This window comes from Archocentrus centrarchus, chromosome 3 (genome assembly GCF_007364275.1).
Source record: "Archocentrus centrarchus isolate MPI-CPG fArcCen1 chromosome 3, fArcCen1, whole genome shotgun sequence".
Lineage (NCBI taxonomy): Eukaryota > Metazoa > Chordata > Actinopteri > Cichliformes > Cichlidae > Archocentrus > Archocentrus centrarchus.
Window position 1 is genome coordinate 35452477 of NC_044348.1, and position 13352 is coordinate 35465828.

Sequence of the window (13352 nt, forward strand, 5' to 3'; positions counted from 1 at the left end):
CAGCTGCTCCCTCCCAGCCTCCTGTAAATACTGAACATTGACCCAAATCTGCAGCCTGAGTGGTCAGTGAGCATCATGTGACCACGTCGGAGAAAACGCGTCCTAAATGAGTTCCTGTCGTTGTTTCAGACAGTTTTTGTAGTGCTGATGAGCAAACGTCTGTGGGTCCACGGTGAGTAACGTGGAAATGTAAGCTGTGATCTTTGCAGTGGATGTTGAACATCCTGCACACACTCGTGTCACATGGTGCCAATCTCACCTGTCCACATGAATGTGACAGCCTTCCTACAGCAACGGTTCATGTGTGAATCAAACCAGTGCAGTTTGACTTCATGTGTGTGTATAAAGCTCTGATGAATGCGTGCTACTGATTATGATTCTGCAAAAAAACAAAGTCATAGAAATACTAAAGGTATGATAGTGGACAGCTCTGCAGGCTGCAGGGGGCGCTAACATGACTGCAGAGGGTTAGTTTGCAGCAGACAGACAGGAGTCCTGCTTGCAGGTCTGAGGTCAGTCTCAGTGCTACAGACCTGCAGCCATCCGGATACTCCTCAGAGATGGAGCTGGTTTTGGAGAAGAGCCTGGACTTCCTGCTCAGGCCCAGAGATGACATGTGGTGGCTGAGGAAAGAGCGACTCCTAGTGGTCAACATGCAGGACAGCAGAGAAACAGAGAGAGACAGAGGGGGAGGGTGGTTAAATCAGAGACCGTAAACCAACACCGAGACACCCAGATGAGCAGAAACACCAGAAAAAGGCCCAGATGAGAAAATGTATCCAGAGGCGAGAGAAGGTTTAACTCGAGGCGTCTGCAGCCGTTCGCTTCCTCTTAACGTGAAACAATTAAAGCTGAAAATCCAGTTTTTTATTTCCTGGAGGTGAAGGCGCTCAGACTGAAACCAGCTGCCACAAATCAACACAGTCATCATGAACATGAGCTGCTTTAAAGCATCAACACCTTTATTAAACTGAGGAGCGAGGTGGGGGATATTATTGATGGTTTTTATACAGCTTTAAATGAAGACGTATAAAAACCATATTGACCTGATTGATTCACTCATTCCTCCTTATCATTTTGGGCTTTGCTGAACTCTGCTCGGATTTTTACGGAGTGTGGATTCTAAAAATCCTGAAGAGGAGGCTTATCAGGAGGAATGATCTCAGAGTTCAGACCCAACAGCAGGAAGCACTGAAGAGAGGGAAGCACAGAATATGATTTTATATGGAAAAAAGGCTTTGCTGACAATATCCTGATTTATTTTGCTAAATATTGTCACGGATCAAAAGTGCTCCCATGAATGGGCAGCATCAGGTGTGGACTCAGTGATCCTGTGAGTCTCTGAGAGCCTCAGAAGTTTCTGATAGCTTTAAAAACTGAACCTTAATCAGAGCGTGCTGCCCGAGGAGCAGCTGAGAGCGTCCCTGTGCTCTTTGTTTCCAGTTGGGACAGTAAAGCGTTACTTTATAAAAACATACACCAATCAGCCACAACATCAAACCACACATCTGACCCACTCGGTCCGAACACTGTGGTGTCCTGTGGGGTCCGGTACCAGGAAGGTGGGAGTGGAACACTGGGTCCTGTTGGCTGTGAGGTGGCGATCGGGCTTCTTCCTGCACATGTTGCAGATATTCAGCTGGATGCAGAGAGCAGGTCTGCACCCCGCTGTGTTCTCGAGCTGCTCCTGAGCAGTTTTTGCATGTGGAGGTGCAGCGCTGTCCTCCATCAGGGAGGACGGCTGTGAGGGACGGGAGTGTGTTCGCCTGAACACACACCGCCCACCTAAACATCAGTGCACACCATGAAGGCCAGGATGCAAAAATCTCCCAGGAAAACATTCCATGGCTCTGACGCGCTCGCTGTTGTTCACCTGCTTTCAGGGAGTTTGGTGTTGTGGCTGATGGCTTCTTATTGCCGTATAAATGATGACCATTAACTCGCACATTTTTCATGAACTTGGACTAAGTCTTTAAAACTGAAATGCTTCCATTTTCTCCAGTTTTGGTTGTGAAAGCTGAAGCTGACAGAAAGCAGTTTCCTCTTCAGCTCTGCAGGAACAAAAACAGGCTCGTGTGGACGCCGTCTGCTCGTGCTTCGGGCCTGACGGCGTCTCTTTACACGCGCTTCTGCAGAGGCCAAACGAGCACAGAGGTTTACCCGCTGAGGACAAACATTCCTGCTGATTGAACTCACAGAAAAGCTGCTTCCAATCAAAACAGCCCCCCCACCCCTCGCTCCGTCCGTGCGTCTGTCGGCCTAAACTTGGTAAACTCGGAGGGAGCAGGTGGCGGCTCGGAGCACAGCGCCCGAGGGAGATGCAGTCTGACCGCGGCCTCTGATTAACAGGTCGTGATTTCGGCTCGTTTCCTCTGAATACATCGACTTTAGGAGCTGCTGGTTTCCTGCTTCAACCGCTCAGTGAAACTTCAGTGCTTTATGATCTTCCTCAGAGGTCACAGGTCACACTTATTCACCGACTCTGTACTTTGAGGATTTCTCAGCCACACTTTTGTCTTAGTCGCTGTTATTGATTACATCCTGATTCTGATCATCGCAGTTAAAGAGCAGAGTGAACTTACGGGCTGGGCGGCGTCTTTGTTCCCTGCTCTGCGCTCACGGTGCCGTTGGGGGCTGTTTGGGGGGGCACTGGAGACCCTCTCCGGGATCCAGACGGACTGGAGGCGGAGCTGCCGGGGTCAGAGACCAGCGGGGACGAGGGCCTGCTACCGAGCCCCGCCGTGGGGCTGGGTGAGGAGAGGGCGGGGGACACAGCAGGGGACACAGAGGGGGAGGCGGCTGGTGATACAGAGGAGTTGGCAGAAGGTGGGGAGAAGAGGGTAGGAGGGGTGGGGGAGCTGGAGGGAGGAAGGTTCTGACTGGACGAGTGGCGGCGGCTCCTCTGTCCCTCCTGCTCGCCGGTGGCCACCTTTCTTCTCTCTTTACGGAGGAGGGGGGAGGAGTCATCCACCTCGTCATCTTCATACTTCAGAGCATTCTACACACACACACACACACACACACACACACACACACACACAAAAGGGTAACTGAGTGGTTGCATGTTTCTCGTATCAGCACCATCACTGCTGCTGCATCATCCTCACTGAGCACCGTCACTGTGACGAGGACACGTTTGTTCTGGAAAACATGAGCTCCAAAAAAGTTGGGATGCTGTGTGAAATATGAAAACAGTTTGTAAAGTGATTTAAAGACAATATTTAACTGAAAATAAACATTTTAAATGTTGAAACTGAGAAATGTGATGCTTTTACTCTCATGGTGACTTTGAGGGTCACTGTGTCCTGTTAAAGAGGATTTATACTACAGGTACATGTACAGGTTCAGATGTGTGAGCTGCAGCAGGCCAACCACATGCTGATGAAATGCATGCAGACTGGTTTGGAACCAGCAGCCTCCGTCCTGGCTGCAGCACGTGTTCTTCAGAAACTGTCATATACTGCTGAGCACTAATGGGCTCTTCACAGATGTTCCCTGATTTTTTAAAAGAACTGGGAACTGTGACGGGCAGACCCCAGGTCAGCTTTAAAACCCGACGTGTTAGCGATCAGTGCGACTGGCCGTGAGGTTTGAGGATCGCACAGCTTCTCGTCTGTCGTGGCATCTGTCTTAGTTTTAAACATGTGTTTGGAATTGAAAGCCAGATTTTCAGAGTCGGACTTCCTGCCTCTGTAATGTTGTCCCCCGCTCCGGCCGTTACCTCGTATATGGTGAACTGTGTGCGCAGCTCCGGCTCGGTCACGCTGCTCTTCATGTGTTTGCGGACGATGGCCTCCATCCCCAGAAGCTCCAGTTTATCCGTCACATCGTAGAACGAGTCCTGGTCCGGGAGCGCCGCCAGAGTCTGACAAAGACACACAAACGTTTGTTGACCCGCTGACTTCACAGCTTCTCGTTTACCAGGTGAGAGTTTGGTTTACCTTGTTGATGAGTGTCATGGCGAACATGAGCAGCTCCGTGTCAGAGCCGTTCCTCTCCTCCAGAACCTCCATCACACAACTCCATGGCTTCATACCTGCCACACACACACACACACACACACACACACACACACACACACTCCTGATCATCATGCAGCACCTGGTGAAGCTGCCTGTGCTCGCTTATGAAGTGATTCACATGGTGAGTTTAGAAGCAGATAATCAGCTGATAAAGGAAACGTTACAGTTTAATGTGATGTCACATCAACAAACTGAGAAACCTGAAATGTGTGTGTCTGTCTGTGTGTGTGTGTGTGTGTGTGTGTGTGTGTGTGTGTGTGTGTGTGTGTGTGTATCTGTACCTCTGTGTCTCTGTGTGTGTACCTCTCTGTGTGTGTGTGTGTGTGTGTACCTCTCTGTGTGTGTGTGTGTGTGTGTGTGTGTGTACCTCTGTGTGTGTGTGTGTGTACCTCTGTGTGTGTCTGTGTGTGTGTACCTCTGTGTGTGTGTGTGTGTGTGTGTACCCCTGTGTGTGTGTGTGTGTGTACCTCTCTCTGTGTGTGTGTGTGTGTGTGTGTACCTCTCTCTGTGTGTGTGTGTACCTCTGTGTGTGTCTGTGTGTGTGTACCTCTCTCTGTGTGTGTGTGTGTACCTCTCTGTGTGTGTGTGTGTGTGTGTGTACCTCTGTGTGTGTGTGTGTGTGTGTGTACCTCTGTGTGTGTGTGTGTGTGTGTGTGTACCTCTCTGTGTGTGTGTGTGTGTGTGTGTGTACCTCTGTGTGTGTGTGTGTGTGTGTGTGTAACTCTCTGTGTGTGTGTGTGTGTGTGTGTGTACCTCTCTCTGTGTGTGTGTGTGTGTGTACCTCTCTCTGTGTGTGTGTGTGTGTACCTCTCTCTGTGTGTGTGTGTACCTCTCTCTGTGTGTGTGTGTACCTCTCTCTGTGTGTGTGTGTACCTCTCTCTGTGGCCACTGTGTTGACCGCTCTGATGAGCAGAGGACTGTTGGACTCTGAATACTCCACGAACACAATGAGCAGCTTCAGAGCAGTTTTCACCACCAGACGAGACTGAAACACACAAATGTGTTAAGTATTTGACCAGCAGGGGGCGTCACACCACTGCACTGACTCATTAAACTACACTTTACTCCATCACCGGGGTGCTCGGCTGCCCATTAACCACCTGCTCTAATGTATTTTTAGAAGGCGGCTCCTTCTGCAGCTTCGTTATGTTTCAGGATCTTATCCCTCAGGGTGTCATCCATAAACAGGAAGTCAATTAGATCAGGACATATATGACATCATTATTGCTCATGTAGCATCATTAGTCTGTAGGTGTACCTAATAAAGTTGACAGATAACTAGTAAATAATAATAAATAATAAGACATAAATTCTCGTTTTCATGCATAAATTCATCCATCCCTTCAAAATAAGAGCCTAAAATTAGAGCTGTGAAGATTTAAAACATAATGAAGTGAGCGCCCCATTTTGCACATGCACATAATTCCATAGACTTTCCTCATCATCGGGAATGTTCCCACTTTTCACGTTTGCTGTAAAGTCAGACTGAAGCCAAACTGCTGACGATCAGCGTCGCGTCCACGTGAAGGACCTGATGTGATTTAGCAGAGTTTGTGTGTTCAGCAGAGTTGTGGTGCCGATGTGCGTCTGAGGACTCACCAGGCTTCCCGTCAGAACGTACAGCCACTGCACCGTCTCGTTGTGGTTGATCACTCCGTTCATGCCGTCCACAAACAGCATGATCTGACTGAGAGCTGAGGACACACAGACAGATGGATGAGTGCTGGTGTTTCCACAGCAGGGTCCAGCAGCTGCAGAGGAGCCTATAATCTGCAGCGCTGACTCAGCTTTCTGTGGCTTTGCTGGACGTGTGAAGCTTGAAGCTCCGTTTCCATTGTGACTGGAGGCGGGAGCGTCAGCATCCACCGATCGGAGCACGCGTCCCGCGGCTCTGTTTCCAGCCAGAGCGCCCAGTTTCACTGCTGCCATCGTTTCTGTCAGCCAGCAGCAGCCAGAAGAATCTACACGTGTTATTTTTAGGCTTCTAATTCTGTCAGCTGATCCAAAATGTTGCCCGTTGAAATGATTTGTGTAATTTGACATGAAAGAAAATGAAGTTAAACTAAGCAGAGCTTCTCAAAGCCAGGATAAGAGCTGATTTAGGTTCACAGAACCAGGATGAGACGCTTACATGTGCAAAAACAAGAGGATTCAAAAACTTGATCATAATTGAGATTTTCAGGTTGTGTAAATGTACCTGTGATATTGCATTTTTCCTAAACACCTGCCCAGGTGGATTAACTGCAGGATTATGAGCTCTAACCTCTCAACAAGGAGCTTTAGTGCTAAAGCAGAGACTGAGCAGTCCTGCAGGACAGAAACCGTCACCTCCTTCAGATCAGGTCTCTTCATTCAGTCAATCATTTTTGGAGCTCTGGTTCAAGTTTCTGTTTAACTGGGCCAACCACTTTGGATCATCATGGGTCTCAATTCATGCAGGAGACCTTTAACCCTTAGCGTGTCGGTGCAGTCTCACCTCTCAGGATGTAGTTCTGGTAGTTGTGGTCGGCCTCCGCCCCGACTTTAATGAAACACGTCAGACCATCTGAGGCCACAAACTCTGGAACCAGGTCTTTATCATCCTGCAGACACAAGAGACTCGTTTAAAACGGTCTCAGAGATGCAGCCGGACCTGCAGACACACATCAGACCTCCTCCTTGCTTGTTTTTAATATGCACTGAGGTTAGCCTGCAGGCTCCTCACACAGACAGAAATATGAAGCAACACACGAGAGAAACTGTTAACAGCCAGATCACTGAAAGAAGACAAAGGAAATATTCTCTGAAAGCTGACACTCAGCAGCACAAAAGCAGCACCTGGCTCAGAGGTTCACAACAAGGTCACAGAAGAAGGTCCCGGGTTCGAACCTGGGCATCTTGGTTTTTCTCTCACCTTTGAAACGTGTGATAATTTGTCAGATGTGTTTTATCATTTTTATGCAGATGACTTTTGCAATCTATTGCCATTCTTCTTCACTTCTGCAGGCCATTTAAGTTGGTTCTGAGTGTGGATAAGACGAAAGCACTCACACTCCAGAAGACTATCAGAGATCCTCCTATTGCTTACCACAGGTACACAAACTGAGTTTGTCACCAACTATAAATACCTTGGCTTTATATTGGATAAAGAGCTTTCTTTTAAAAAGCACATTTTAAGAAGAACGCTGAGAATGAAGATTGGGTTTTATTATCACAGTGGATCTTGTTTTTCTCTCCAAGCTAGAAGAAAATTGGTATCAGCAACCTTCTTACCACTCCTGGATTATGGAGATGTTTTATATATGAATGCTTCAACCAAATGTCTTCAGTCCTTGAATGCAGTCTGTCACTGCGCTGTAAGGTTTGTAACAGGCAGCAGACGTCTTACACGTCGTTGGGAACTGTATGCAAAAGCTGAATGTCCTCCTCTGAGCGTACGGAGATGCAATCACTCGATGATCCTGATTCATAAAACTGGCTCCAGCTAATTTAATATCTCTCCTACAACGATCTCCTACTGCCCGTTCTTTACGCTCCAACAACATCGTTCTTTTGCTGGTTCCACATGTTAGAACAGAGTGAAGTGAAGCAGCGTTACGGCTCCGACAGCATGGATTCAGCTCCGGTCTGAACTCAACATGTCACATTTTTATATCACTGGATTTATTTTGGAGCAATTCTTAAAAACAAGCAACGTGAGTCATTTAATGTGTCACTGCTTTTAAACTGCTTTGCAATGTGTGTTTTAAACTTGTTTATATGCTTCAACTTGTTTTACTTTTGTGTAACCAGGTTGTTGTGTTGCAGATTTTCTGCCCAGGTCCCTCCTGCATGTGAGATCTGGCTCTCAGTGGAGTTTTCCTGAGTTAAATAAAGGAATTAATAAAAATAAATCTGCTGGGATGATGTTTCCTGTTGGCCCAGAACAGATTCTCAGTCTGAGGAGTTTCACTGTCTTTGCTCAGAAACCCGTCCTGTGACTTTGTGCTATATTTGTGTGTTATTGTTGTATTAATATAGAAACAGGACGTCACTGCAGCTGCTTCTTACTGTGAAGCCAGCTTCTTATAAACTGCCGTGGTCCTAAAGATCGCACTGAACCCTATTTTTTCATCATGTTCTGCCTTTGACCTGCAGCACAGAGGAACAGGAGGAAGCTGCTGCTCATGGATGAACTTTGACCTGAAGTACCAAATTCAGCTGCTGCAACATGTGTGTGTTTGTGAGTGCGACTTTAATACCTGCTGCAATTAGAGCACATGTGCCAAAGGACACTGAAGAAATCTGAAGACTGCAGATGATTCACAGATATATCAGAAACATGTTTGGGTGACTTTATTCATGCAGGAAAAATGGATCTGAGAGGGTGAAAATCATTTTTGCTTCAAGCTGTTAACAGCTGCTTTTAGACTGTCAGGAAGCAAAGACGCTGCATCAGGTGGCTGCTGGAGACCAGCAGGAAGTTAGTGTGAGGGTCAAATCATTTCTAATGTTTATCAGAGTACATCTCAATAATCTTTATGATACACTGCATACACAAACTGCTAAATCACTGAATCTTTGCATTTCCTGTCTTTGTAAACGTTTATATCTGCATCATCCTGCTTCCTCGGTAACAAGCAGCTTCCAGACGAGTTAAGCACAAAAATTTATTCTAATGAAAATCATTTCTGTGTGACAAAACATAGAAAACATGCAGTGAAATCTGCTGAAAACTGTCATGTCTGAGAGGCTGAGCCTGCGTTTAAATGAGGAGTCCTGACAGGTGAGTGGGTTACCTGGAAGAGCTGTTTGAGAGAGAAGAGGGAGCGCCGCAGTTCTGGGCCATGGGAGTTATACAGCTTCTCTGAAACAGACACAGGAAATCACAATTAGTTAATATTTCAGTGGCATCATAAACACATCATCATACTGTGGAAGTACCACAAAACAAAACCATTTCCTGCTTTTTGTTTCAGAGGTCACGACCTCTGACGTGTCACTGACATGTTTGAAAGGCGTTTAGAAGAAAAAGAAAGGAGGACGTGACCAGAACTGAAACTAAATGTTAACACAGTGAGCATCAGCAGAGAGCAGGAAGGATTCATTTGGTCAGCATTCAAAGTCTCTGATGGTCTGAAACATAAACTCCACCTCTGCAGGTGATCCGCATGTAGAGGTGTAAACCAGGAGATGGAGAGGTTCTAACATGAGGTTCTAACATGAGTAATAATGTCAGAAACCTTTCTGAATTTATTACTCATGTTAGAACCAGAACAACAAAGCTGCTGTCACACAGAGGGAGACTTAACGAGATGACGTCATCAAAAGCTCAATTAAACGCACGTTTTCTGACTCCACTCCCACTGCTCCATCACTGTATCCACCCCCAGCAGACCACTCCCACTGCTCCATCACTGTATCCACCCCCAGCAGACCACTCCCACTGCTCCATCACTGCACTAACCAAAGTACATAGATGAGCCCTGCAGGTCACCTGGACACCGACAGCAGCATCTCTGTTCTCTCCTCTGCCCACAAACACACTTTGTCATTGTGTCAGTTTTAGCTGTAAGCAGCACTGAAACACTGCCCCCTTTCTTTCAGGCTGCCTCATAACCACGTGGCAACCTCCAGGGTCAAACTGAAGCATCAGGAGCTGCAGCTCATCCAATGCCGTGAGACCGGCACCAAAAATATCCAACATTAAAATATCCACCCTACCAGCATTTAAAAACAAAAAGCATGTCTGACTTTACTCTGCGTGACACCCAACACGCTCCATGAGGTCTCCTCTGCTCCTTGAGAGCTCTGGGAAATAATGTGGATCAGATGCTGAAGCCAAACAAACCGAACTGTCTGAGTGACAGTTCAGAAACAGAGAACTGATTATTGGAGTTCATGAGAAAATGTCTCCGGGATACAAATCAAAGAAAAAGGATATGAAACAGAAATAAATATAAACACACAGTAACCATGGCCTTTAGTGACTGGAAGTCATGAGAAGCAGAGGTTGCTGTTGCCATGTAACCTATAAATCAGTCCTGAGTGGACCACGGCCTCGAGCAGCCGCTCGTACACGGCAACACTAACCGATCGATTTTAAACAACTGTGATTGGTCGAGAGGCTCGCTGCAGCAATGACATCTGACCAAAACAAGGAAGTTCAGTGTTTACGTGTCAGAGAGGCTTTAAGAGCCTCTGTAATGATATTTGTGTGGGATCCAAACACTCACAGACACAGCGCTACAGCGACAGCAGCATTACAGCAGTAACAGGCGTATTTGTGCTTGTGATGATGAACAGCTTCACCGCCTGCTGTTAGACGACTACAGAAATATTTCACCGGACGACGTGACATTCCTGAATATGACCGAGCTGTCCACAAAAGCTGCTCGTCAGCAAAACCATCGGAGCAGGCATTCCCGGACAGCTCTGAGGGGAAGCACCTGCAGGGAAGCTCCCCTGAGCATACGTACCTGTGAGAGCCAGTTGCACTGCCAATCAGAGCGAAGCTTATGTGATGTAATAGCCAGCTCGTAGCTGTCTCGGCAACAACGACCACAACAGGACGGAGGATGTGTGATCAGCGCTGTTTGCTGAGAGTCCCGGTTTTAAGAGCTTTACAGAGTTTCACCACAAATGTTGTTAAGCTGCTCCCAGCTTCAGAGCTGTGTTTATCACTACCCACTCACTGTAGCATTATGATGGATGGTTACAGACATGTCTCTGTATAAACACATCTGTAATTCCTAAATACTGCAGCTTGAATTAAAGGTGAAAGCCTGCTCTTCGATCACAGGCTGACTGTGGTGGATCATCCACAGGCACAAACTGTCCAAAAACTTATGGACTCAATATGACTAAACCTGAACTTTCCTCTTTTTAAAGAGCTCACTGCTGATTCCAGTTTACTGTCATGCTGCACCAGGATTTGCTTATATCAGAACAGCTACCACACTGCTGTCACCCAAAGGCTCCTGCTTTACTGAAACGCACCGACACTGAAACAAGAGCTAAAAAAGAGATTTCGAAGAACTTTTACAGACTCGAGAGAAACGATGATCCAGAATGTCCTCGTGTGGGGATCAAGACTGAGTCCTGATTCCCACACTGTGCTCTCAGCCTGCTGGCTTACTTGTGGTTCCTAGGATACTTAAGAGTAGAATGGGAGGCAGAGCCTTCAGCTTTCAGGCGTCTCTTCTGTGGAACCAGCTCCCAGCTTGGATTCAGGAGACAGACACCCTCTCTATTTTTAAGATTAGGCTTAAAACTTTCCTTTATGATAAAGCTTATAGTTAGGGCTGGATCAGGTGACCCTGAACCCTCCCTTAGTTATGCTGCTATAGGCCTAGGCTGCTGGGGGGTTCCCATAATGCACTGCATTCAGTCATTAGTTATTAATCTCTGTCTCTCTTCCACAGTGTGTCTTTTGTCCTCCCCCCTCAGCAGATGACCCCCCCTCCCTGAGCCTGGTTCTGATGGAGGTTTCTTCCTGTTAAAGGGAGTTTTTCCTTCCCACTGTCACCAAGTGCTGCTCATAGGGGGTCATTCTGACTGTTGGGTTTTCTCTGTATTATTGTAGGGTCTTTACCTACAATTTAAAGCACTTGAGGCGACAGTTTGTTGGGGCTATAAAAATATAACTGAATTGAACTGAGTGGTCGTGGTCAGTGGGATCAGACTTATGCAGCGCCTCTTGTTTTAGCTCCCGTCTCTTTAAGAGCTCCACCTGAAAAGCTCTGTTCTGATTGGTCAGCTGGCTCCACGAGGTAACCAGAGAGAGTACACGATGGAACGAGAATCAGAAACTCCTGCTGAAGTCACTTTGGTACATGATGGAAAACATTTGACCCGATGATTTCTGATGACTTCCACTGGCTCCGTTTATTTTTCATGTGTGCTAAAAGTTTGTTTCCATGTCTGGCAGTAAAGTTTGGAGCTGGTGTGTTTGTCTCCAGAGGGCTGAGCAGCGTTTCAGAGGCTTCAGTCTGCTCAGTGGGCAGAGGTGACTTATCATTTCCAACTAAATTACAGCTGACGGATGAATAGTTGGAGATATTTCAGACAGAGCAGATTACAGACGTGCAGACAGGGGCAGGTGGGGGTCGCTGCAGAGTTCCTGTCAGCGGACACGAAGACAAATAAAGCTCAAACTTTACCAACGCCCGCCCGATGGGAACAGCAGCCCCCCGCAGCTCTGAGGCTTGAAACAAAGACTCCAATCAGCCCAGAGCTGGTCTCCACATCTGGGCTGAAAAAGCTGGAGCTGAATGGAAAAAGTCCCAAAATATTTCACAACCGCTCCAGTGTTTCACCACAGACCAGAAATAAAAGGATGACGTGACAGGGATGAGTGTTTGCGTCACCACAGAGTCGCACTTGGGCTTCAGTTTGCTGAAGGAGCCCAAAGCAGAAACACACGTGGATGCTGGTCATCTTCATCTGGAGCCAGGTTTTCATTGTCTCAGTGCAGAAACAGACTCTCCAAACATTAAGGCTGCAAATATCATTATGCATGCTACAGGTCCTGTTTGTATTTTAATGCTGAAAATCAGCTGTGACTCAGCTGCTTAGTCAGTGAGCGCGGTGCTGCTGCCACGTCTCGGTGTCCTGTTTGTTCCCACCAACGTTACAATCACCTGAGGCTGAGGAGGAGCCGGCTGAAGGCATTTCAAAAGACTTCCAAATAAACACTGGTGACAAAAGCACAGCAGACTGCAGCTCCTGAGAAACAGGCCAGATTTAAGGGGGGGTTGTTTATGTGCTGCAGGTCTATGTGCTGAACACTCAGGTAATACTCTGAGCCGGCTCACACTGGGCTCCACCTCACCGACCATTAACAGAGATAACCATCAGAAAGCTGCATCAACAACACGCAGTAAGAGAAATATGTGGAAGAGTCCTGAGTGAAATAAAGAGCAGCTTTCACCCCCGCCCCCCTCCCACAATGCTGCAGTCACACCTGAGTGCAGTCACAGCTGCAGCCTCCTGATTTGTTCATGTGTGTCAGCACTACACACCCATTTTCACTGTATTCACAACCCTGTCAGTGACCCACAAACCCGCCCGGCCTCAAGCACGGGACCAACAGCACAACAACAAAAGTTTAGCTCCAACAAACACTGCTGATTAACCCTTTACAGGCACCAAATCTGCTCATTTCTGTTCTGACTAGGATAACTTCATGACTGAGTCACAGTGATCAGGTTCATCCTCTCTCAGACTTACTGAGGCTCTGAAATCATTTCTGGGAGTGGAAACATCTCAAATCCATCTGTGCAGCTTCGATTTGAACCCGACCTGCAGCAGCTTTCTGAGCTGCAGCCTCACTTTAACACACAGCTGGTGTCAAACTTGTTTAATACAAGT

At 47.2% G+C, this 13352-nt stretch overlaps 1 protein-coding gene across 2 annotated transcripts in view; it reads right to left on the minus strand.

Annotated features, from left to right (window-relative positions):
- The window catches only part of fhod1 (formin homology 2 domain containing 1), a 49074-nt gene that overhangs the window by 16523 nt on the left and 19199 nt on the right, over positions 1–13352 (minus strand). For both annotated transcript variants that reach the window (XM_030726230.1, XM_030726229.1), the window contains exons 4-11: positions 8780–8847; positions 6499–6604; positions 5622–5716; positions 4896–5007; positions 3942–4036; positions 3722–3865; positions 2583–2998; positions 534–641 (exon numbers count right to left, since the gene is read on the minus strand). In XM_030726230.1, the coding sequence (XP_030582090.1) occupies positions 534–641; positions 2583–2998; positions 3722–3865; positions 3942–4036; positions 4896–5007; positions 5622–5716; positions 6499–6604; positions 8780–8847 (1144 nt within the window). The remainder of the gene's footprint in view (positions 1–533; positions 642–2582; positions 2999–3721; positions 3866–3941; positions 4037–4895; positions 5008–5621; positions 5717–6498; positions 6605–8779; positions 8848–13352) is intronic.